This window comes from Mirounga angustirostris, unplaced genomic scaffold (genome assembly GCF_029215605.1).
Source record: "Mirounga angustirostris isolate CCGP_5_RB_7025 unplaced genomic scaffold, mMirAng1.0.hap1 SCAF_1, whole genome shotgun sequence".
Classification (NCBI taxonomy): domain Eukaryota; kingdom Metazoa; phylum Chordata; class Mammalia; order Carnivora; family Phocidae; genus Mirounga; species Mirounga angustirostris.
The window spans coordinates 91,385,550-91,411,214 of record NW_026991709.1 but is presented as its reverse complement, the minus strand read 5'-3'; the positions used below and the strand labels follow the sequence as shown (position 1 = coordinate 91,411,214).

At 37.4% G+C, this 25,665-nt stretch overlaps 1 protein-coding gene across 1 annotated transcript in view; it reads right to left on the bottom strand.

The window, feature by feature from the left end:
* SPATA16 (spermatogenesis associated 16) overlaps positions 1-25,665 on the bottom strand; it is a 206,198-nt gene that overhangs the window by 12,440 nt on the left and 168,093 nt on the right. Inside the window, exons 8-9 of the mRNA XM_064575670.1 lie at positions 22,762-22,926; positions 19,899-19,982 (exon numbers count right to left, since the gene is read on the bottom strand). Coding sequence (XP_064431740.1) covers positions 19,899-19,982; positions 22,762-22,926 — 249 coding nt within the window. The remainder of the gene's footprint in view (positions 1-19,898; positions 19,983-22,761; positions 22,927-25,665) is intronic.

Sequence of the window (25,665 nt, the reverse complement as noted above, 5' to 3'; positions counted from 1 at the left end):
TTTGGTACTGTTTGTCTTGTTTGTTATCAGTATAATACTAACTTTATAATGTGAATTGGGGAATGATTCTTCCTCTTGTATTCTTTGAAAGAGATTATATAGAATTTACATCAAACCAGCTGTGCTTGGAGATTTCTTTTTTGGGAGTTTTAAGTTGTGAATGAAATTTTCTTAATAGTTATATGATGATTGAAATTATTTCATATTGGGTGAGTTGTCCTGGTTTGTGTTTTTTGAGGAATTGTACATTTCCTCTAAGTGCCAAATTTATATGTGTAGAGTTGATCATAGTACTCCCTTATTAGCCTTTTGATGTCTGCAGGGTCTATAGGGATATCCCATTCCATTCCTGATATTGGTCATTTGTGTCTTCCCTTTTGTTCTTCATTAGTCCTATTCAGGCTTTGCAGATTTTGTTGATTTGTTTAAAGAACTAGTGCTTTGTTTAACTGATTTTCTCCATTTTTTTTTCTGTTTTCATTTTCATTGATTTTTAGTTTTCTTTTTATTATTCCCTTCTTTGTGCTTACTTTGGGTTTATTTTGCTTTTCTTTTTTATGTTCTTGAGGTGGGGCTTCAGTAATTGATTTGAGATTTTTTTTCTATTATACTATATGCATTTAGTATTATACACTTATCTTTCAGTGCCGCTTTGTCTGTGTCCCCCAAATTTTGATATGTTGTGTTTTCATTTTCATTCAGTTCAATGTAGTTTTTAATTTTCTTTGAGACTTGTTTTTGATCCATGGATTATCCTAGTATTTAGAGATTTTCTGTTATCTCTCTGATGTTTGTTCCATTGAAGTTGAAGTAAATGTTGTTTATGATTTCAGTTAAAAAAAATGTTGAGGTTTGTTTATGGCCCAAGATATAGTCTATTTTGGTATATATTCCATGGGCACTTGAAAAGAATGTGTATTTTGCTGTTGCTGGATAGATGTTCTATAAATGTGGGTTAGGTACTCTTGCTTGATGGTATTATGGAGTTATATATATACTTGCTGACTTTTCTGATTAGTTGCTCTATTGATTGTTGAGAGAGAGGAGTTAAAATCTCCAACCATATTGCAGACTTGTTTATTTTTCCTTTCAGTCCTATCAGTTTTTGTTTCATATATTTTTCAGACCTGTTTGGTGCATATACATTGCTATGTCTTCTTGGTGGATTGACCCTTTTATCATTATGTAATATCTCTCTCTGTCTCCAGTAATTTTCTTTGCTGTGAAGTCACTTTGGTATTAATATAGCCACTACCACTTTCCATATATTAATGTCTGTGTGATATCTTTTTCCATCCTTTGACTTTCAGCCTGCCTATGTCATCATATTTGATGAGTTTGTAGACAGCATATTGTTGAATCATGAATCTAAATTCATTTTGCCAGTCTCTGTCCTTCAATTGGTATATTTAGACCATTTACATTTAATATAATTATTGCTATATAAGGGCTTTGTCATTTTATTTTTTGTTTTCCTTTTGCTCTTTTTTTTTTAATTTTTTTTAACCTGCGTAGGAGTACTGAGACGTTTTTAAGAATTCCATTTTAATTTATCTAGTGTTTTTTTGCGTATCATTTTGTATAGCATTTTTAGTAGTTGCTCTAGGTATTAATATATATATATTTCAATATATAACATAAAATTATATATATAAATATTTGTATATATAAATACACTTCAAACATAAAAGGCAGACACCAGTAGACTGAAAATTGTTTACTTTTTTCTTCATTTTATGTTCAATTGGAGTATAGAGACCTTGCTTTAACATGTCTTTACCTTTCTCCATTTATAATGTGCTCTACATATATTCCCCCATTTAAATATTTGCTCTACATATATTTAGAAGGTTATTAATTATAGATTTAATTCCCCTAATAGATAGGCCTATTCAGATTGTCTGTTTCTTCTTGAGTGAGTTTTGGCAGGTTGTGTCTTTCAAGGAATTCGACCATTTCATCTAGGTTATCAAATTTGTGGGCAGAGCATTTGTTCACAGTATTCCTTTTTTGTCCTTTTAATTTCCATGGGATCTATAGTGATGTCCCCTCTTTAATAACTGATTATTAATTTGTGTCTTCTGGTTTTGTTTTGTTTTGTTTTGTTTTGTTTTTTCCTTAGTTAGCTTGGCTAGAGGCTTATTGATTTTATTGATCTTTTCAAAGAACCAGTTTTGGTTTGGTTGATTTTCTCTATTAACTTCCTGTTTTCACTTTCATTGATTTATGCTCTAATTCTTAATATTTATTTTCTTCTGCTTACTTTGGACTTGATTTGCTCTCTTTTTTTCCCCTAGTTTCTTAAGGTGAAACTAAGGTGATTGATTTTAGATCTTCTTTTCTAATGTGTATATTCAAATGCTACAAATCTCCCTCTAAGCACTACTTTCACTATGTCACAAAAATTTGTTAAGTTGTGTTTTTATTTTCATTTGATTTAAAATATTTTAAAATTTTTCTTGAGATTTCTTATTTGATCCATGTATTATGTAGCTGTATGTTTAATCTTTATGTATTTTGAGATTTTCCTGTTATTGATTCTAATCTAATTCCATCATGGCCTGAGAGCAGACATTGTATGATTTCTATTATTTTAAATTTTAAGGTGGCTTTTATGGCTTACAGTGTGGCCTATCTTGGCGAATGGGCAACAATAAAGCAACAATGTATTTGATTATGCATGCCTATGTATATATCTTATGTGTATGTGTGTGTGTATATATATATATATGTGCCTATGTACATATCTTATGTGTATGTGTGTGTATATACACACATATGTATATACATACACACTTATGTTTGCTTATATATATAAATAAAATAAATGAGAGCAATGATACAGAGATGAAAAAAATGATTATTTTGTTATAAGGTAATCACACTACCTGTGTAGTAGTGTAGTTGTATCCATTTGAAAGTGGACTTGGAGTAGTTGTAAAGGTATATTGTAAACTCTAAGACAACTAGTAAAAATAGTAAAAAAAAATTATAACTGATATGCTAAGAAAGGAGAGAAAATATAATCATATAAAATACCCAATTAAAACCACAAAAGGCAGAGAAAGACTGTAGGACTGTTATGACTTTGTCAACATTTACCAAATAGAGCACAGGGTGCTGGATGATGAGCTGCATGCAGTTCAACAAAAGACCACAAGAGAAACTGAAATAGAGAAATATGTTATTCATAAGTCCTGGAGGAAGTACACAGCATGCCTTGAGGCACCATATGGAGAGGTGAGGCAGGGTACAGGTAGAGAGAGAGAGAGACAGGACCCAGGGCACATGCCTTTATTAGGGCCCATTGGTGTTGTTTAGATTGGGTAATTTTCATTTTTCTATCTTCATTTTATTGATTCTTTTCTCTGTCCCCTTCATTCTGTCATTGAAACCCTCCACTGAGTTTTTAAGTTTTTATTTTAGTTTCAGTATAGTTATGATACAGTGTTATATGAGTTTCAGGTGTACAATATAGTAATTCAACAATTCCATATATCAGCCAGTGCTCAATAATACAAGTGTACTCCTTAATTCCCATCACCTATTTCACCCATCTCCCTACCCAACTTCCCTTGGGTAACCATCAGTTTCTTCTCTATAGTTAAGAGTCTGTTTTTTGGTTTGTCTCTCTCTCCCCACCCCCCATGTTTGCTCATTTGTTTTGTTTCTTAAATTCCACACATGTGTGAAATCATATGGTATTTGTCTTTCTCTGACTGACCTATTTCACTTAACAATATACTCTCTAGCTCCATCCATGTTGTTGCAAATGGCAAGATTTCATTTTTTTTTTTTTTTAAGTTGTATCGGTTCTTTATATATTTTGGACATTAACCCTTTATTGGATAAGTCATTGGCAAATATCTTTTCCCATTCAGTAGGTTGCCTTTTAGTTTTGTTGATTGTTTCCTTTGCTGTGCAGAAGCTTTTGATGTATGCAGTCCCAATAATTTATTTTTGCTTTTATTTCCCTTCCCACAGGAGACATATTTTAGAAATATGTTGCTATGGCCAATGTCAGAGAGCTTACTGCCTATGTTCTCTTCTAGAATTTTTATGGTTTTAGGTCTCACATTACGGTCTTTAATACATTTTAAGTTTATTTTTGTGTATGTTGTAAGAAATTGGTCCATTTTCATTCTTTTGCATGTATCTGTCCAGTTTTCTCAACACCATTTATTGAAGAGATGGTCTTTTCCTCACTGGATATTCTTTCCTGCTTTGTCAAAGATTAATTGACCATATAAGTATGTGTTTATTTTGGGCTTTCTATTCTGTTCTGTTGATCTAGATGTCTATTTTTGTGCCAGGACCATATTGTTTTGATTACTGCTACTTTGTAATATAACTTGAAGTTCAGAACTGTGATACCTTTGCTTTTCTTTTTCGAAATTGCTTTGACTATTTGGGGTCTTTTGTGGTTCCATATAAATTTTAGGATGTTTGTTCTAGCTCTGTGAAAAATGTTGTTGGTATTTTGATAGGGATTGCATTAAATGTGTAGATTGCTTTGGATAGTATAGACATTTTGACAATATTTGTTCTTCTAATCCACGGGCATGGGATGTCTTTCCATTCCTTTGTGTCATCTTCAATTTCTTTCATCAGTGTTTTATAGTTTTCAGAGTACAGGTCTTTGACCTCTTTGGTTGGGTTAATTCCTAGGTATTTTATTAGTTTTGATGCAATTGTAGGTGGGGTAGTTTTCTTAATTTCTCTATTGCTTCATTATTAGTGTATAGAAATGTGACAGATTTCTGCACATTTATTTTGTATGCTATAACTTTACTGAATTCATTTGTCAGTTCTAGTAGTTTTTTGGTAGAGCCTTTAGGGTTTTCTATATGTAGTATCATGACATCTGCAAACAGTGACAGTTTTACTTCTTCCTTATCAATTTGGATGCCTTTTATTTCTTTTTGTTGTATTTGTGTTGCTGTGACTTGGACTTCCAGTACTATGTTGAATAAAAGTGGTGAGAGTGGACATCCTTGTCTTGTTCCTGATCTTAGGGGAAAAGCTCTCAGTTTTTCCCATTAAGGATGGTGGTAGCTTTAGGTTTTTCATATATGGTCTTTATTATGTTGATGTATGTTCCCTCTAAACCTACTTTTTTTTTTTTGAGAGAGAGAGAGAGAAAGTGTAGGGGGAGTGGCAGAGGGAGAGAGAGAATCTTAAGCAGGCTTCACACTTAGCATGGAGCCTGATGTGGGGCTTGATCTCACAATACTGAAATCATCATCTGAACCAAAACCAAGAGTCATATGCTCAACTGACTGAGCCACCCAAGTGCCCCTAAACCTACTTTGTTGAGAGCTTTTATTGTTAATGGATGTTGTACTTTGTCAAATGCTTTTCTCATCTATTGAAATGATCATATTGTTTTTATCCTTTTTCTTATTGATGTGATGTATCAAGTTGATTGATTTATGAATATTGAACCACACTTGTATCTCAGGAATAAATCTCACTTGATCATGGTGAACGATTTTGGTAATGTGTTGTTGGATTCAGTTTGCTAGTATTTTGTTGAGGATTTTGCATCTATCATCATCAGAGATATTGTCTTGTAGTCCTTTTTTTGTGGTGTCTTTATCTGATTTTGGTATCAGGGTGATACTGGCTTTATAGAATGAATTTGGAAGTTTTCCTTCTATTTTTTGGAATAATTTGAGAAGAATAGGTATTAACTCTTCCTTAAATATTTGGTAGAATTCCTCTTGAAGTTCTCTGGTCCTGGATTTTTGTTTGTTGGGAGTTTTTGGACTATTGATTCAATCTCCTTGCTGGTAATTGGTCTGTTCAAATTTCCTATTTCTAACCTGCTTCAGTTTTGGTACGTTGTATATTTCTAGGAATTTATCCATTTCCTCTAGGTTGTCTAATTTTTTGGCATATAGTTTTTCATAATATTCTCTTACAATAATTTGTATTTCTGTGGTGTTGGTTGTCATTTCTCTTCTTTCATTTATGATTTTATTTTTTTGAGTCCTTTCTCTTTTTTTCTTGATGAGTCTGGCTAGAGGCTTATTGATTTTGTTGATCTTTTCAAAGAACAAGCACCTGGTTTCATTGATTTGTTCTATTGTGTGTGTGTGTTTTAGTTTCTATATCACTTATTTCTGTTCTAATCTTTATTATTTCCTTCCTTCTGATGATTTTGGGTTTTGTTTGTTATTCTTTTTCTAGCTCATTTAGGTGTAAGGTTAGGTTGTTTGAGATTATTCTTGTTTGTTGAGGTAGACTAGTATTGCTATAAACTTCCCTCTTAGAACTGCTTTTGCTGCATCCCGAAGGTGTTGGATCATTGTGTTTTCATTTTCATTTGTTTCTATGTTGATTTCTTATTTGATTTCTTAGTTGATCCATTCATTGTTTAGTAGCATTTATTAGTAGCATATTATTTAACCTCCATGTATTTGTGGTCCTTCTAGATTTTTTCTTGTGGTTAACTTCTAGTTTCATAGCATTATGGTCAGAAAAGATGAATAGAATGACTTCAGTCATTTTGAATTTGTTGAGGCTTGTTTTGTGGCCTAATATGTATTCTGGAGAATGTTCCATGTGCACTTGAAAAGAATGTGTGTATTCTGCTGTTAGGATGAATTGTTCTGAATCTATCTGTTAAATCCATCTGGTCTAGTGTGTCATTCAAAGCCACTGTTTTCTTGTTGATTTTCTGTTTGGATGATATACCCATTGATGTAAGTTGAGTGTTAAAGTCCTCTACTATTATTGTATTACTATCAAGTCATTTCTTTATGTTTGTTATTAATTGTTTTATCTATTTAGGTGCTCCCATGTTGGATGCATACATATTTATAATTGTTATATCTTCTTGTTGGATTGTCCCCTTTATTATTTTACAGTATCCTTCTTTGTCTCTTTTACAATCTTTGTTTTATAGTCCATTTTGTCTAATATAAGTATTGCTACTCTGGCTTTGTTTTGACATCCATTTGCATGATAAATGTTTCTCTATCCCCTCACTTTTGATCTGCAGGTGTCTTTAGGTCTGAAAGGAGTTTCATGTAGGATATAGGTGGGTCTCTTTTTTTATCTACTCTGTCACCCTATGTCTTTTGATTGGAGTGATTAGTCTATTTTCATTCAAACTAATTATTGATAGATACATATTTATTGCCATTTTGTTACTTGTTTTGTGGTTGTTTTTGTAGTTTTTCTCTGATCCTTTATTCTCTTTCTTTCATGGTTTGCTGGTTTCCTTTAGTGATGTACTTGGATGCCTTCTTTTTATTTTTGCATATCTATTACTGTTTTTTTGATTTGTGGTTACCGTTTGGTTTATATATAACATTTTCTGCATATAGCAGTCTACATTAAACTGATTGTCACTTAATTTTAAACTCATTCTTTACTCCTCTCCCCTCCACATTTCAGATATTTGGTATCATATTTTACACATATTTTATATCCACTGAGGTTTTTTTTTTAATTGTCAGTTTTTATTTCAGTATTTGAGTTCCAAAATTTCTATTTGTTCTTTTTTATATCTTCTATTATCTGCTGAACCTTCCTATTTCTTTGTGGAGACTCATTTTTTTTTTTCCATTTGGTTTAAGGTATTTGTAATTGCTCATTAAAACATTTCTTTTGATGGCTGCTTTCAAATCTTTGTCAGAAAATTCTAATATCTCTATCATCTCTGTGTTAGAATCTATTGTCTTTCCTCATTCAATTTGAGCTCTTCCTGGTTCCTGGTAGGATGAGTGACTTTCATTTGAAATCTGGACATTTTGAGCATTATGTTATGGAACTCTGGATCTTATTTAAACCTTCTCATTTAGCTGGATTTTTCTGACACTGCTATGGTAGAAGATGGGAGGGGCACTGCCTTGTTACTGCTAGGTGGGTATGGAAGTTCAGGTTCCCCACTCAGCTTTCACTGACTCCTGAGGGAGGGGCTCCTCATTACTTCTGGGTGAGGACGAGTGTTCAAGCTCCTCACTAGGTTTTCACTGATACCTTCCTGGCTGGGAGAGGTAGCAATACCTCATCAGTGCTTGCCATGTGGACTCCGCTGACGTCATATTGAGGAGGCAGGCTCATAATTGTTGGTGCTTGGCAAAAATCTTGACTGCCTACCAGGCCTCCTCTGACACCACACCAACAGGGGGCAGTGGAGGAAGTGGTGCCTTACCACCCAGTGGAGATGAAAGTCCAGGCTCCATATCTGGTTTTTTTTGACACCACCCTGTTAGTGTGGGAAGGCTGGGACACGTTGTTATAGCCTAGTAAGGACAGAAGTCTAATTCCTTGCTTGGCCTTTGCTGAGATGGGTGGGTGTTGAATCACCATTTTTTTCTGTGATGTTTGGCTTGAGTAGAATGATTATTGTCTAAGAATTTTCCATTTTGCTAGGCTTCCTCATTCCTTGTCAGTTGACTAGAGAGAGCAGGTTTTTGTTGAGGCTTCTTTTGTCTACACATGTTAGTGTTTCTGGGTTACTTACTTCTTCAGCAACAAGTGTAGGATGTATGGGAAAACAAAAATCCATCATGTCATTCCTCAAGTCTCCATGTCTCTTGGTTGTCAGTCCTTTTCATTCCACCTTCCAGAATCTTGTATTTGTTTTACATATAATGTTCAGGATTTTTAGTTGTGCTTAATGGAAGGAATAGGGAAAAGCATATCTACTCCATATTCCTGAAGTGGAAGTCTTCTCTCATGTTTTTTTAAAAAAATAATTTTGACCCCTGTACTTCAGGGAGATGTAGTATCATTTCTTGAATCAGTTTTTCCAGTTGCTTCTAAATATCTATGTTAATATGATTTAGTGAATCATTGTGAAGCTGAAGGGGTCTTCTCTGCATAAGAAGTCTTGGGAAGTTAAAAGTCTCTCTGATTCCTTTTAATTCAATAAGAGGGGGGTTTAACTCTATCTTGTTTTAGGTAAGGCTCTCTAACATAGGTCTATATTCATTCTTTCACCAGCCATCTCATGCCCCTCTCTAGAATCTTTTCTCAAGCAGAAAACCATTTTTAGCAGAGTACACATAAGTTTCACACACACACACACACACAGTTTTGATGATACTAAGAGATGTGGGTGTGTTTATGCTTATGGCATTTATATATGTTTTAGATTATAGCTTTGTCCCCTCCTCCACATGCACCATTTTAAGAAAGCCATAATCAGAATGAGAAATGGATCATACCTTCCTTTGGGGCTGCATGTAAAGGCACTTTCATTTCTGCCCTTCTCCAAAAGATGAAAGGTATAATGAGTACACTGTAAATGATTGAATGAGCTACAAGTCAATTGCTCTGAACTCTGTATTAATCCCACTTTCAATACAGAATGGAAGATGTCCTATGGTTCATTTAACTACCAAGTGGTATAAGCTGTTATTGTGTTATTCTCCAGAATTATAAAGGATTGCAAAACTTAATGTGTAAAATACATGCAATAAAATGCTGGGCTGCCAAGCAAAGAAGACACCTTTGGTAATTTAAGGAGAGTAACTTTAGAATGAACTGCAAACTCACTCTTCAGTTCAAAATAGAATTGAGATATGTGCTCCCCTCCCTTGCCCCAGATATTTCACTGAACTTCTGAAAGATACATTTTGAAAAGTTTTTATAGATATTAAAAAAACTATACGCATTTCCAATTTCCGTTTTAGTTATCTTCTTATATTAGCTCACTAGTGGGACAGGCAGGGAGGGATCCCAGGAAGTGAGGGAGTGAAATATATGCTGTACAGTCCTAGGCTCAAGTCTTCTGGGCTCTGAGGATAAAGCTTGGAGGGGTTATGGCAATATGTGTTCCTGAAATTGTATTATCATTGACAGCCTGCATTTCAGAATAGTTCAGATAACTCACCAGAAGGTGACCCTCAGATCAATAATAAGTACACTATAGGAATGACCAGACTTCCAAGCTGTTTCTTTGAAGTTCTAAAGTTGCAAGAAGAGGGAAAATGGTGAGCTATCAAAGCCATTCTAAACACAATGTTTATAGAAGGAGGGATAATGAGGGAAGACAGTGAGAGAAGATGATCCAGGGGACAGCGGGTGTCAAGTTTTGGGCTTGGTCAGGCAACTGCCTCAAAGCTGTCTGGATACAGCCTCAGCTGGGCCAGTCAGCTGTGATCTAGAGAAGGATAGAGGATGGCTATAATAGCCTCTGATGCTCCTATTCCACTCACTGCTGAAAACTAGGCTCAAAACTAAGACTCACTGTCTTACTGGTTGTCCTACAGAATCTGAACTTGGGTCACACAACATTCTTTGTGCCATTGACTTTTGGTAGCTGCATTTGGTTTAACGTAAGTGTTCTAGCTAATGATTAGGAACAGAGCCTTTGATCCACCCAAACAAATCTGATTTAAAACTAAACCTTGTCACTACAAGCTTAGGTTTGTTTCCTTGTTAATTCTACTAAGCTCTTTTTCTCATCTTCCAAAGGAAAAATAATGACATCTCCCTCACAGGGTTGTTGCAATGAGTAAATGTGATAACCTGATGATGAAGTGCTTGGCACATATTAAAAGATCAACAGTAATCACTGATAATATTTGCCATCACCACAGTATTAATTAACTTATTTATTTGAAATAAAATTTTCTATAGCTTGTTTTAATTGGGATAGTTATTCAAAAGCAAACTTCAAAGAGACTAATAGCTTGATCATTTATTGAGTAACACAGTATTTTATTAGGTATGTTTAGGTATGTGAGTACAATGACAGTTTTGTCTGCCCCTTGATAAACTCCCAGCAAAGCTCCTGGATATGTACTCCGTAGATGAGGGCCATGCTAGGATTTGACTCCTGCACAGAAATGCTTCTGCTGCAGAAATCATGAAAGTTTTAGAATACTTTCAACCAAAAAAGTACATAAAAGGGGTATTCTCAGTTTTGGAAGTTTGGGAAGACCAAGCACAGGTGGAAAATCAGTGATTAGCAAATACAGTGTTGAAAATGTTTAACAAATTAACCACACATTTTTTTCCTTTAAGTCAGAGGAGAAAGATGTTGTTTGGTTTAAATGGTAACTGAAATTTGTCATCTAGATTTGGAGGATCACACTATAGCTGGGGAAAATGGCTAGAACCAAGGCTTTTGGCTTTCTCCACTTTCCAGGCTAGACTTGGCTTTGCTGAGTGTGACATTTGAGGATGAAATGCTCTCTCCACGTCCAAATGCCCCAGGGCTCAGCCTCTGACCACAATCAGGAGGTCTGCTAGGACTTTGGTGGAGCCTACTCCACTGCTGCTGCTGTTTGGACACCTACTGGCGCAGACTCATTCATCCTAGGAACCTCAAAGATTTGTCCCAGACATCTGGCCTCTTCTGTCCCTTGAGCCTTGCCTCTCTCCTTGTCCTCAGAGTCTGTCCCTGTCCTTCTCCCCAGTGTGGTCAGCAACAAGAGCACTTATATCGCCACACGATCTGCATTATGCCATGGACAGAACTTCTTAGCAGTGCTTAGAGTACATACTGTAAAGGAATTTCGGGATATGCTAATGAGGAAGCCCATAACCAGAAGTGGAGATTCACAGTCAAATTGCAATAAATCTGCAAAGACTCCTTAAAGAACAAGACACACAGGAAAAGCCTGATTGCTGGAAAAACTGCTTTGCAAATGAGTAGTACGGCTGCTGAATCTTTGAAAAGACAGCAGTGCTTTCAGAGAGACACAACTGCACGCCCTAACCACATATTATTAGTCAGCCCAAATGACTGGCCGATGAAGGATAGTACCGCATGTGCAATCTCTCTCAGAAGAGTTTCTGGAGGGATTCAGGTTTGAATGCTGATGTGGAAAGTAAATAAAATGTTCCAATTTGCTCTTCTCTCTTCCTCCTCAACCAACTGCCCCTGGCCCATCTCCCAGATTTGTATTCTCCCCGGCTTGCTCTGCCTACATCAACAGCCTTGAACAGAACAGAGTTGCTAAGTGACATACGATTCTATCTCATTTTCATCTTAAAAGACCAAATTAGTATATCAATGAATATCATGTCTGTATGATGGTGAATATGACTTACAGGTTAAGATTTTGAGATAAAAGGGACATAAAAAGCTGAATAATTTTGAACAAGTTCATATGGATGGTTTAAAGATATCCACCTATACTCCATTAGTTGAATTCATTAAAGATTGTGATGTACCACATTATAATATTTGATGAAATTTTAAAGTAGTATTTCTTTTTTTTTTAAGATTATTTATTTGAGAGAGCGAGAATGAGAGAGAGAGAGAGAGTACATGAGAGGGGGGAGGGTCAGAGGGAGAAGCAGGCTCCTTGCTGAGCAGGGAGCCCGATGTGGGACTCGATCCCAGGACTCCAGGATCATGACCTGAGCCGAAGGCAGTCACTTAACCAACTGAGCCACCCAGGCGCCCTAAAGTAGTATTTCTTTTCATGAAAATTCACAGGACCGATTACATGGTATTTTCCTCATTACTTTTAAAATAACAAAACTTCTTTTCTCCTCATTTAGTCTCAAATCAGTGATCCAGGGGCGCCTGGGTGGCTCAGTTGGTTAAGCGACTGCCTTCGGCTCAGGTCATGATCCCAGAGTCCCGGGATCGAGTCCCGCATTGGGCTCTCTGCTCCGCAGGGAGTCTGCTTCTCCCTCTGACCCTCCCCCTCTCATGCTCTCTCTCTCTCTCTCAGATAAATAAATAAAATCTTAAAAAAAAAAATCAGTGATCCAGAGGAATATCAGAATAAGACAATACTTGATGTTGTGCCAGATTAAATTCTGATCTTCTCAATGTGAAATTTAGACTTTGTAAAGGAAGAACAAAGAACTTTTCCTCTGAGTTGCAGACAGAGTGCTGCTTAACTGTTTCTCTTAACTGATTCTGTGGTGAGAAGAAATAGGAATGTTCCAACTTAACAGTTGGCACATTTTTTTTTTTTTAAAGACTCCTTTTCTAAAGACCTCTTTCTCTATTTATCTTCAGGTCTAGTTCATAAGGCTTTAATGGGCTTTAGGATTCAATACTAGGTAACATAAAATCATAGACTCTGAAAGTGGTAAGTATATAAACACATGTTTCTCAGAAGGTTGTGACTTGCCCAAGGTCCCACAAGTGGCGGTGAATTAATGGTCAAGGATTTTCAGATTTAGGTTCTGTATCTTTCCTGGTTATAGATGAAAAACTAAGGAACAGAGGATGAGGATCCTATATAGGTGAGTTATAGGAGTAGACTACACCAAAAATTCCTTAGTTACTCCTTAGACCCAGATGAAAAGAAATTTATTTTGAGAATTGAAGACAATCAAACTGTGCTAGCTTATGGTCAAATTTCACTTTCGTTAGAAGTCACCATAATTCCCCATTTGGCCTTACACCTGAATGCTCAGCTATACATAAAACGATGCTGGTCAGTCAGGCTTTTTCAGACAGCACAAAGCTTAGACTTCTATCAAGAAAGAGTTTAGGCTCTAGGGTCAGATCAAGTCCTGGCTCCATCACTCACTGGCTGTGTGCCTTTACGCAAACTGTTGAACTTCTCTGTTTAATAAAGTACATGCTTGACCTCATGTGAGGATTAGTGAGTTGGTATATGTAAAGGGAATACAGGAGAGTGTTGGCACATATGAAGAGCTTAGTAAACATTGACGCTTATTCCTTCATTTTGATGGTCTGGCTTTCGAAAGACTCATTCATTCAGAGCTGGGAGGGGACCTAAAATCTTCTAGTTCAATATCTTTACTTTACAAAAGATGAAAAAACTGAGGCCCAGAGAAAGGATGTAGCTTCTGAACTAATTTGCAACAGGCCCAGGTCTCCAAATTGCTAGTTCCGGGTGCTTTTTTACTTTTCTAGCCACCCTCTAAATAAGTCTTTGGTCTTCTTTTGGATAAAAGACTGAATCTGACCATTTCTCACATCCACTGCCACCACCTGGGTTCAAGATTGAAGCCATCCAACCTTGGGTTCAAGCCATCATAATTAGTCTCCTGTACCATTACAGTAAACTACTAACTGGTCTCCCTGACTCTACCCTCGCCCCCTTCGATCTATTTTCAATTCAGCAGCTTAGAGTGTTTTTGTTTTTCTCTTTGACAAAGCATTGTGTCCTCTGCTCACTTCATCTTCTGTTACTCTTGTTCATTCTATTCCAGTCCCTTGGCCCTCCTTGTAATCCCTTGTACACAGCAGGTACTCTCTCATCTTGGGGTTCTACATTTGCTGTTTCCTTTACGAATGCTTTTTACAAGGTATTTGCATGGTTTGCATTCCCTTCAGACTTTTGTTCAAGCGTCACCTCAGTGAATCCTGGCCTGACTATTCTAGTGCAGTTGCAATCATTGGCACTTTCCATTTTCCTTTCCTGCTTCCTCCAGCTATGGCATTCATTACTTATAATATATTCCATATTTCTTTCGGTAGTTTATTGCCTACTTTAGAATGCAAACATTATGAGGGCACTATTTTTTCATGGCTATATCTCCAATGTCTAGAACACTGTCTGACCTGCAGGAGATGCCCAGTAAATGTTGGATGCATGCATGAATGAGCAGTGTGATAACAAGACCTCTGGGATATTCAAAAGTGTATGTTTTCTCAGGGTTTTGTTGTTGTAGTTATGGCCTAAACCTTGTTAAAGAGTCCTGCCGTGTCATGGGACTTTCCAACATGAGAAAATTTACCTTTTTTTTTTTTTTTTTAACACACAATCTGCTTATTTTTGTATTTGCACAGTTAACCCAATGTACATATATTTTTTCTTGAGTTAATTACTGGGAAGGAAATATTCTATAAAGCCAAACAAAAAGAAAAGCCACTTTCCTAAAACTCTATAAAGAATATATTTTAGTTTTGGTAAATTAGGAAAAAACACAATTGTCTCCTTTCTTTTTCTGGGTTCCTAGAGAAATCTCAAAGAAAAAAAATGTAGACAGGAGGTCAGCACTCATGAATCAGATTTCATCTTGATAGGCTTTTTATAGACCTGTAAAAAAATGAAGCCCTGAAATTGTGTTAGGTAATGGGGATTCTGACAGACCCTTTAAGTACGTGGAACTAGGAGGTGCTGCTATAATTCTGTGCTTCAGATGAAAATTCCAAGTGTTTTCATTAGGTACAGCATCTTTCTATTACAGATAACAGATCTCAGAGGTGGTGATGCTGATATCAACTTCTAGTGGGCTCAGAACACAGTGTAGCTTGTACAATTAGGTTTTTTAAATTATTTTTTTCTGCACACGCAGATTAACTCTGTAGCAGTAAAAGGAAATTACTTACTTGCTACCGAAATTGTCTGAAAGTGATATGATCATCCTTTGTAGAGTCACATTAACCAAATTAAAAACCCTTGGGAAAAATTTGGCACCCTGTTTCTTCCCATTCACATCTTCCTAAAGACCTCTCAGGAGCTTCCATTTAGAAAGCTAGGATCATTACCAGGGCTTTTAATTTGGAAAGATTGGTTGCTCACCAGTGAGTCTTTCTAGACACCTAGTGGTTGGGTAGAGTGGCTTTGCAATGTTCCATCCTCAGACACCTTGACTTTACTATTCTCCTGACTCTTGCTTGCTTGCAGGTGTTTTCCAGCACAGGACAGAGATCCATAGCTCTGCTGCTGGAGCTTGTCTCCAAGATCGATGCTATCATTTCATTCTCTTTATGAATGCACATGTCACTCCTCCTTGGAGAAATGGAATCTATTCCTCTAACCCCAGGAATCTGGGCTGGTCTGTAACTACTACCAGTAGAATATGGCAAAGTTCTGGGCCTAATCTTTAAGAGGACTGATGGTTTCCACTTCCTTTCTTCTTGAAATAGTTCCTTTCAGAACCCAGCTGTTTAAAGCCTAATTCACATGGAGAGGACACATGTAGGCACTCCAGTTGGCTGTCTCAGTTGACTAATGATAGTTGTCAACCACATGAGTGAGCCATGTTGTAGTCTAGTATATCTTAGCCTTCAGATGACTCCAGCCCCAGGCATAGAAGCCACCTGATTGAACTACATGAAAGACACTGAGCAAGAACCACCTAGCCAAGTCTGGTCAACTCAGAACTGTGAGAGATAATATTGGGTTATTGTTCTAAACCACTATATTTGCAGTGATTTATAACACAGCAATACATAACTGCAATAGGGGCAAAGTGGGAAGCCACAGGCTAAGCATTCCTATGAATGTGGGCATTAAAACTTAGCTTAGTGTGAGGTGGAATTGGTGGTTATTTATAAGATGGAGACAGGTATAGACAAATGTCAATTTCTCTCCATCTTTTTGACTGGTCCTTGGAATTTCATAATTGGACTATTGCCCTATTATCACTTGGATTTATAAATACAAATATGTAGTGTACAAATGTAAATGTTTCTGGGATGGATAATGCTATAAACCAGGGTACAGCAAACTTTTTCTATGTAGGGTCGGATTTATATATTATTATTTATATAATATTTACATCAGATTTATATATATTAAAATATATATATTTTAGGCTTTGTGAGCTATATGGTCTCCGTAGCAATTAATCAACTTGGCCGAGGTGACATAGACGATATATAAATGAATGACACAGCTGTGTGCAAGAAACTTTATTTATAAAAATAGGTGATTGTCTGGTTTTGACCCGTGGGCTGTAGTTTGCCGACCCCACGCTAAAAAATTATTTCTATAGCCAACAGAGGTATTTGGTTATGTTGCTTGAGTCTCATCAGAATTGCATTTGGTTTACGTCTAGCTCCAATTCCTCTTGCCATTTCTTCTGAGTCTCCTTTGTAGGGTTCTCTTCCTAAGTTTGAAATGTGCTCCTCAAGGCTCTCTTCTCTTCTTAGTCTATGCTCTTCTCGGCCATCTCACCTTCTCGAATGATTTCAGTTAATATCAGTTTGCCAACAACTAAAAAAATCTTTCTCTATTCAGTCTTTTATCTAGAACTCCAGACTCCTGTACTTCCCCTTGGATGTCTTGCCAGCACCCTGAGTTCAATCCACTTTTGTGCCAGTTATTAGCCTATAGTCTCTTAACTCCAAACCCATCCTTCTATGATTAGCTCTGTGATGCTGGGGGCTGGAACTCTGCAAACCCCATTTTTGTTTTGCCAGCTGGTAGTCTCTGTCAATAGGAGGCATTAGAGGGGCATTGCAATGCCAAAGGAGAGAGGAGGGCTTGCTGCTGATTTCCTGTCTGCTTGGGGTTCCCACGAGCATCTCTTCAGCAAGGCTTCTTTGCTCTAGAAAGTTATGCTCTTTTCTGTAGTAGTGGTTGAATCTAGTTTTTCCCAAAGTTGCAGAATTACCACCATTACAACTCCCTCCCCACTCCCGCCACCCTTCCTCTCATCAGCACCAGTGAGTTAGTGCCCCCTCCTCAGAAGTCTGGACCTCAACCCTTCAGGATTTCTCCTCCAAGCTCGGAGATAATAGCACCAGCCGAGCAATGCCTCTTAGTGGGAGGTCTGAGTTTTGGTCCACAGCAGGGTCCTGCTTCAAGTTTCTAACTTTTAATAATTCCAATCTCTCCTATTTGATTTCCCAGCCCTAATGGCTGGTAGCTACTCTCTTTAATTGCTTCTTCTGTGCTAAATTATTGTTCTCCTTTGTTTTTTCAGTTACCTAGTTAACAGTGTCATACCTAGTTGACTATTCATTACATTAAATTCCCTTTCAAATATCTGAAGTGGTTTCTGTCTCCTGACTGGACTCTTGAGTTTATATTCTCAGCCCAAAGCTACACTTTTTAAAAAAGATTTTATTTATTTATTTGACAGAGAGAGAGCACAAGCATGGGGAGCAGCAGAGGGAGAGGGAGAAACAGGCTCCCTGTGGAGCGAGGAGCCTGATGTGGGGCTGGATCCCAGGACCCTGGGATCATGACCTGAGCTGAAGGCAGACACTTAACCGACTGAGCCACCCAGGCACCCCCCAAAAGCTACACTTTTGAAGTGCATTCTTCCTTAGTAAATGGCACCAGCAAACCTCTCCCCATGCCCTGTCCAGTGATTCAAACCCAACGTCTGCACATCATTCTAACTTCTGTTCTCTAAACTCCCTTAAGCAATCAGTGAACAAGGACTGTAGATTTGGCTTCCTGCACATTGCTTCTTTCTGTCTGCTTCTTTCCATCTGTATGCCCGCCACCATAGATCAAGCCACTGCCTTATAACTGACCTCCTCATGTTTCTGTAGCTCTTCAATCTGTTCTCTTACTATAGCCCTAGAGATGTATCAAAAACATTTTCCAGATAGTTTCTGAAACATTCCAAATCCTTACCATCATTTATAAGTCTTTCTGTGATTTGACTTCTGCTTCTGCACTTCATTTTGAAATATGTTCCTTGCTCCTTTATTAGTTTTCCTTCCTTTATCAGTTTTTCAATTTGCCATGTTTTCTTTACACTCTTGGTACAAACTCTTCCCTCTTTGTAGAAATCTCTGTTTTCATCTGGCTAACTACTATATATCCTTAAAATGTTGTATTAATATCGCTTTCTCTCCCTCTTTTTTTAAAGATTATTTATTTATTTGAGAGAGAGAGAGAGAACATGCATGAGCATGGGGGGAGGGGCAGAGGGAGAGAGACAAGCAGACTCCCCCGGAGCAGGGAGCCCGATATGGGGCTCAATCCCAGGATCCTGGGATCATGACCTGACCTGAAGGCAGATGTTTAACCAACTGAGCCATCTGAGCACCCCTCAGAGATGGCTTTTCTGACCTCTCAGACCAGATTATATTCCCCTATTTGTTTCTATAGATTATTGCACATCTACTTTTTAACTATAAAATTCAGTAAACTTGTAGCTGTATACTTGTCTTCTTTCCTAGATGGTAAGGCCCGTATAGGCAGGGGCTGAGTTTGTATTGTCTAGCATAATATCTGCAACACCCAGTGTTCTTTCCAGCACAGTAGATAGTCAACAAATATTTGCTGAGTTCAGTTAATTTCTGTTCTGTGCACCCATTTCCTCAGATGCACTAGAATCCATCATGGCTGACTGTTACCTCTTTTTTTTTTTATTTTTATTTTTGGAAGATTTTATTTATTTATTTGACAGAGAGAGACACAGTGAGAGCAGGAACACAAGCAGGGGGAGTGGGAGAAGGAGAAGCAGGCTTCCCGCTGAGCAGGGAGCCTGATGCGGGGCTCGATCCCAGGACCCTGGGATCATGACCCGAGCCGAAGGCAGCCCCTTAACCGACTGAGCCACCCAGGCGCCCCTGACTGTTACCTCTTAAACCAGAGGTTTCTTTGGTTTGCTCTTCTCATATCTGACACCAGTTTACCCCTTATGGATTCTGAAAGTGATTGGAGGAGACTGAATGGGGAGTAGATTGACTAGAATTTATCACCTTTAACTGGACTGGAGACTCAACATTATTTCCTCCTACATTGTCAGAGAGCTCTGTAGTGTCACACAAGTCTTCTGACTACCTGGTGCTAGGTGCATATCTGTGCTTGTTTTATTTAACTCAGGTAGCCAATGAAGGGATGTTCCTCTACTTCTGAACAACCAATATGTTACTCCTCCGCCCAAAACATCACTGTGCTAGTTTCTTTGTTGTTCCCTGAAATGTAGCCATTACTTCTCAAGTGGGGAAAGTGTTGGGGGGGTCGACTAAAACAGAGATGAGAGGGCTTTAAAAAAAATCTATAACAACCAATAATGAAGAAGCAGATAATGAAAATAGAATATGAAAATGAACATAAGAAGACCCATGGAAGCATATGACCACAATCTGTTGGAGAAGCAGACCCGAGGAAATATTATATAAATCCATTTTGATTCTGGTTATACTTCCAGGGAGATAGCTGCATTTATTTAAAAAGGAAAACAAACAATAAAACAACCTGAAGAGCTTTCTTTTCTTTTTATCTTCTAAACAGATTTGACCCAAGATGGACATTTTCTTTGAAGATAATATATTTTTTCCCTTCAGCTGAAAGTTTTACCTTTTGGATTGTATTCCACACACGTTCTTTATTGTTTCTTCTTCCTTCAAGGGTGTCCATAGCATCTGCCATTAGTGACTGCAGCTGTGTCACCAAGATAAAAATTATCAGTGTGGAATTCACACAGAAATAACTTCTCTAAATACACAGATTAAAACCTAATTAAAAAATCATTTGTACGCTGATGATTTTATTACTCATCTTTCCGACAATGAACACTGCCACCTCGTCTTTACTTCAGTCATTACCAAGTATTATTGCAGATATAAAATATTGTGACAATGAAAAGATTCTTCTTGAAAATTTGTAGAAAACATATAGGTTTTAATGTAGTAAGTGTTGATGTTTTGTAAAAAAAACAGATTTGGGTTGTAAAGAATAAAGGCAGTAGTTAATTCCCTCGGGAAATGGCATGTAGTACATGGATGCATTTTAGTATTTTCTCCTGAGGCTAATGTATCATAATTCTAGGCATCATGCAAAAGCTCACCCGAGGACAATACTAAAATTGTGCTGTTTTATTGCCTTTTAAAGGATGTTAGCTCATTTAAATTCTTTTACTGTTCTTTTATTTTCTAAAATTTCAAAATAACCAAGTTGTCTTTTTCAAAGGCAAGTTTAGAAAATTCCACCCTTTGCCCAAAACTGCCGTATTCCAATTTAAAACAATCCTGTGCACATGCTGTATATGTGGCTGCAAAGTAATGAAGCTGCATCAAGCCCTGTGATAATCAAAGCTAAAAAAGAAAGTTCTCTAAATAAAACAAATGCCAGTTCAGTTCACTGTGGCATCAGAGTATGAACTCTCAGATAATCTCTCTCTACTTCAGATATTGCAGAGCTTAAGCAGGAGGGCAGAGAGTTGAGTCACTCAAGACTCTTCTGTTGAGCAGTCCCTGTTTATGTAGCACCATAAAAGATATTTACTAGGATTTATTTTCTAGGTTAACCTATGCTTGGAAGTTGGAAAGTAAAATCTATTACTTCAGGTGATGAAATCTTGCAAGATACATGATTTCTAAATATTTGGCCTATACATATACATTCACATACATTAATTTTTTTCCTAGTAGGCATATAAATTGTGAAAATATCCCCTGAAATCCTATTTTCCAAGGTTTCAGATAGTGGGCTATTGCACTAACATGTGAGTAAAAGATGTCAATAATGCTAGTTTGATGCTCTTTGTTTATATTTGGAAATATATTTCCAGAAAAAAAAAAAAGCTGCAGACATGTGGTTAAGAAAACCTAAGTGCAAGAAACTCCCCTGTATTTTTCATTTAAATCTTGAATGTGCTTTTCAGGAAGACATGATCAACACTGTGCCAACTTCTTAAATTAACATTTTCTTTGCTTCCTCTTATCTCAGAGGAGCATTAATCATCTAAAATTGGCTATAATACGCACTTTGAAAACTCCATACTTACTGCATTCCTGAATGCCTTATGAGTGGTAGGATAAACACTTAGTCTTTTAGAAGGTGTTCCGCTGCACAGAACCGTAAAGGTTTAGAAAGTATTCTTGCCAGTTTTGACTTAGTAATTCCCTGATTAATAGACTTTTTTTCACCCCACAGTTTTAAACTTTAGTACGCATAGTTTTATTATTTGGCGAGTCAGACCATTTTATATACTTACTTTGAATATCGGTATTTATTCAATACTCTTTTATAGGGTCAGATGAACATTATAAATGTTGGCAGTTCATTTCTTGATGGATTAATTTGTTACAACTTTAAAGCTCAAAGAGGGAGGGTTGCTTTAGTTATCTGAAAATTACAGGTGATCAGTTTGGGCTGTTCTCATCCCTGCTACGTGAATTCAATTCAGGTCTATTATTAGTTTTAGCTACCTTCAATTAAAGCCTCAAAGTAAAGAGCCCTTCCCTATGACACATTAGGATCTCCATATACAGTAAATTTTACCTTTCCTTGAATGGCCCTCACACTGGTTAGTAATAGTTTTACAAATGAGGAGCCATCATTTCTAATATTAATTATGGTTATAATATACACATCTGTTTGAAGATTTTTCTGTGAGATATTCCTTCAACTAATTTTTGACCAGCTCTGTGTTTTCTGAGTTAATTGGCCAATTTAGTTAAAAAAAAAAATCATTTGACTAACTACATTTTCCCCTCCAATGAAACAACTGTTTTATCTAAATGTACCAGTGTGGGGGCGCTGGGTGGCTCAGTTGGTTAAGCATCTGCCTTTGGCTCAGGTCATGATCTCAGGTTCTGGGATTAAACCCCATGTCGGGTTCCCTGCTCAGCAGGGGTCTGCTTGAGGATTCTCTCTCTCCCTCTCTCTTTGTTCCTCGCCCCACTACTGTGCTCTCCCTCCCTCTCTCTCTCTAAAATAGACAAATCTTAAAAAAAAATGTACCTGTGTGTGTGTGTGTGTGTTGGCACCACCAACATATATATGACACTAGAAATGAATAAGAAAACTATAAAGACTATTTTGTGGGGTTGGTTTTTATATAGCAATTACTCTTGTCCTCTCACTTTCCCTTACAAGAAAATTATATATTAACATATCTTGGAGTTTAAGAAATAATTTATTATAATTACACTTTATTTAAAACAAAAAGCTTGATCCACGATATGAATAATCAGCCCTTTTCCATGTTTTTACACATCACAAAGTTTTTGCTATAAAAATGGAAGCTAGGCAATGAGAACAAATAAAAGACAGAAACACCTTTCTACATTTTCCAGTTTCTTTATTAAAATGCCTCAGGAGGGTTGGGCAGTTTGCCCTCAGACTACATTGATTCTCACAAATTTTCTTTTCAGAACATATCACTCTTCTGTTAGCCCAGGGCCCGTGAAAGCCTTAAACAAAGAAAAACACTTACCAATTCCGCCTCCTGTTGACTGATGTCCTGTAGATAGGGAATGGTGGCTAGCTCCGCCATTGCTTGATTGATCACCTGGGACTGCTCCTTTACTCTCTGCAGTTGGCTGAGGAGGCTGGCGTATTGCAACTTCTCCATCACACCTGAGCACCTGTGGAAACTCCCCTAGTCTCCCAGTAAAAGGAAATGTTTTAGAACAAAAATCACAGAAATCCCTGGGGATCACAGTCAGGGATTATTGTACTATATTTACATCCTTTGAAGCAATGGGTACCTAGCACAAATAAATGTTTGTTTCCATTATTTTAGAGAATCGTCTGTACTGTTCCTTCAAACAGATGAATGTATATAAAGGGGAATGCTTTGCAAGACTGTTCAGAAAGATTTGCAGGTGGGGGCGCCTGGGTGGCTCAGTTGGTTAAGTGACTGCCTTCGGCTCGGGTCATGATCCTGGAGTCCCGGGATCGAGTCCCGCATCGGGCTCCCTGCTCAGCGGGGGGTCTGCTTCTCCCTCTGACCCGCTTCCCTCTCGTGCTCTCTGTCTCTCATTCTCTCTCTCAAATAAATAAATAAAATATTAAAAAAAAAAAAAAAAAAAAAAAAAAAAAAAAGATTTGCAGGTGGCCCTGCATAAGGAACCTGGGCTGAGTGGAAAAGAGGGGACTGAAATTGAACATGCATTCCATTCTCCTAGTGGGGATCCCACAAAGTCGTGTTCGTTGAAAGAGGGTGACTTTTTCTATGTCATCAAAACATCATAGGAGTAAGAGTTGCCTGTTATTTTGTTTCTTTTCTTTTTTTAAAAAATTTTATTTATTTGTCAGAGAGAGCGAGAGAGAGCGAGTGAGAGAGAGAGAGAGAGCACGTACAAGCAGGGGGAGTGGCAGGCAGAGGGAGAAGCAGGCTCCCTACTGAGCAAGGAGCCTGATGGGGGACTTGATCCCAGGACCCTGAGATCATGACCCGAGTGGAAGGTAGATGCTTAACTGACTGAGCCACCCAGGCACCCTATTTTGGGCTTTCTTAAAATTGGGCATACTCTTAATAAGGTGGCCCACCTATGTGTTTTTCAACTGCCAGCCATAAAAGAGGAGACATTACCTTCTCTAAAAATTTGAATACAAATTGTACTTCTTGATAGGAGAAATAAAGTTTATCATAAAATTCTCATTTATATTAGGAAAAAGGGGGCATAAAGGGTATCTAAGAGTTAATAGAAAAGCTTTAGATTTCTGCTGTGTGTGTAGGATGGTAAGAAGTGGGAGGTTGCAGGAGGACTTAATTTGGCAACTGCATTCTGCATCCTGGTGCCAGAAGAGAAAGTCTGGATGACCAGTGTTCCTTTATAACAGGGTTCCTCCTGGATCACCTGTACCAGAATCACAAGGTTTTGTTAACCAGGCAGAGTCCTGGGCCTTACTCGGTGAATCACATATCTCTTGATATGTGGCCCTAGGAACACTAATTTTAGCTAGGTGCCCCCTCCGCCCCCCATATTCGAATATCTCAAATGGAAGTTGAACAAACCACCATCTTAAAGCCTAGTATCTGAACAAGGACTATTTTAGTTTGTGCATGCTTATAAAACACATTTTACTCCCCAGACATTACAGAAGGCAGACATGATTTTTTCTTCTTCAAATAGAATCTCTTCTAAAGAGAAAAATTACTAGAAACTAGCATTACTAAAGAGCATCTGAATTTCAACTTGAATTTGCAAAGCAGTTCTTTCTGAAATGTCACACTCATATTTTGATGGACACTGACCTCTAGAAGTTGGCACTTTTGTAGAATCTTGGTAATACGGGAAGGTTGAGCACCATTGCATTGTATTTGCTGTGTGTCTCCCTAACACCTATCTATGCCACTTGACTAATGTCCCTCTATCCCTGCTAATTTGTTCTTTATGATTAATCATTTATCTGAAAACCTATAAACCTATAAGAGCAATGATTGCAAATTGTGGATTTGGGATCCCTTCTCTGACTTGACAAAATAGCTAGCCTACACATTTAGTTTAAACATGCAGCTAAACAATGGGATTCTGTCAAATAGAGAAAAGCAAGTTGCAGGAGAAACCGTTTTCTTTCTGAAGAAAAATTGCTTTCTTTGTTCTTCTTTAAAATAAACAATGGGGCTCCTTGTAGGAAAGTAGTGTAGTGACTCAACTCCAAAGAGCAGAAACAACAGCAGTCTGCTCGGGAACATAATCTATCAGTGTAATTTTCCAAAACATCAGGAAAATAAAAATAGTGGAAGGCACTGGTGCTTTGTTAGCTTGATTGTTGGATGCATAACAAAACAGGAAGTGCTCCATACAAATCAGATACTAGGGACAGAACATTGTTGACTGCTAATAGTCACCTATCCTCCTCCTCTCCCCAAAGCCAATGCAGTTTTGGGTATCAGGAAACTAATAGATTAATATGTTACCTATATAAGATGGGGGTCTTTGAGAGACAAAATGAAAAAGAAGTACAAATGCTATCTAATGCCAGGAGGAATGTTTTACTGCTGTTGCTTTAAGAAAATAAAGGAAATAATGAAACATGAAGGAAGTAGGTTAAACATCTAATGTTACCAAGAGCTAAATCTAAAGGAGAAGTAGCCCTCCCTATGAGACTTCAGGAGTGATCAAAGGGGTCTTTAGCTGCTGGGGAGAGTGTAATAAAGTGGCCAAGATTGAAGCTAAAACCTCACACAGGTACAATGAAGGTTAGGTAAATAGCAAGCTCAAATGAAGGCTTCAGTCAGAGATTTGCCTAGATTTAATAGCAGGTATGGTTAAATGTTTGGCAAATAAGTGGTACCGTGTAATACCACCAGAAAGCAGAGCCCAAGTATTTGGAATATATTTCCATTTGACATACATATAGAAACATTAATTGCCAAAAAGGGATAGAA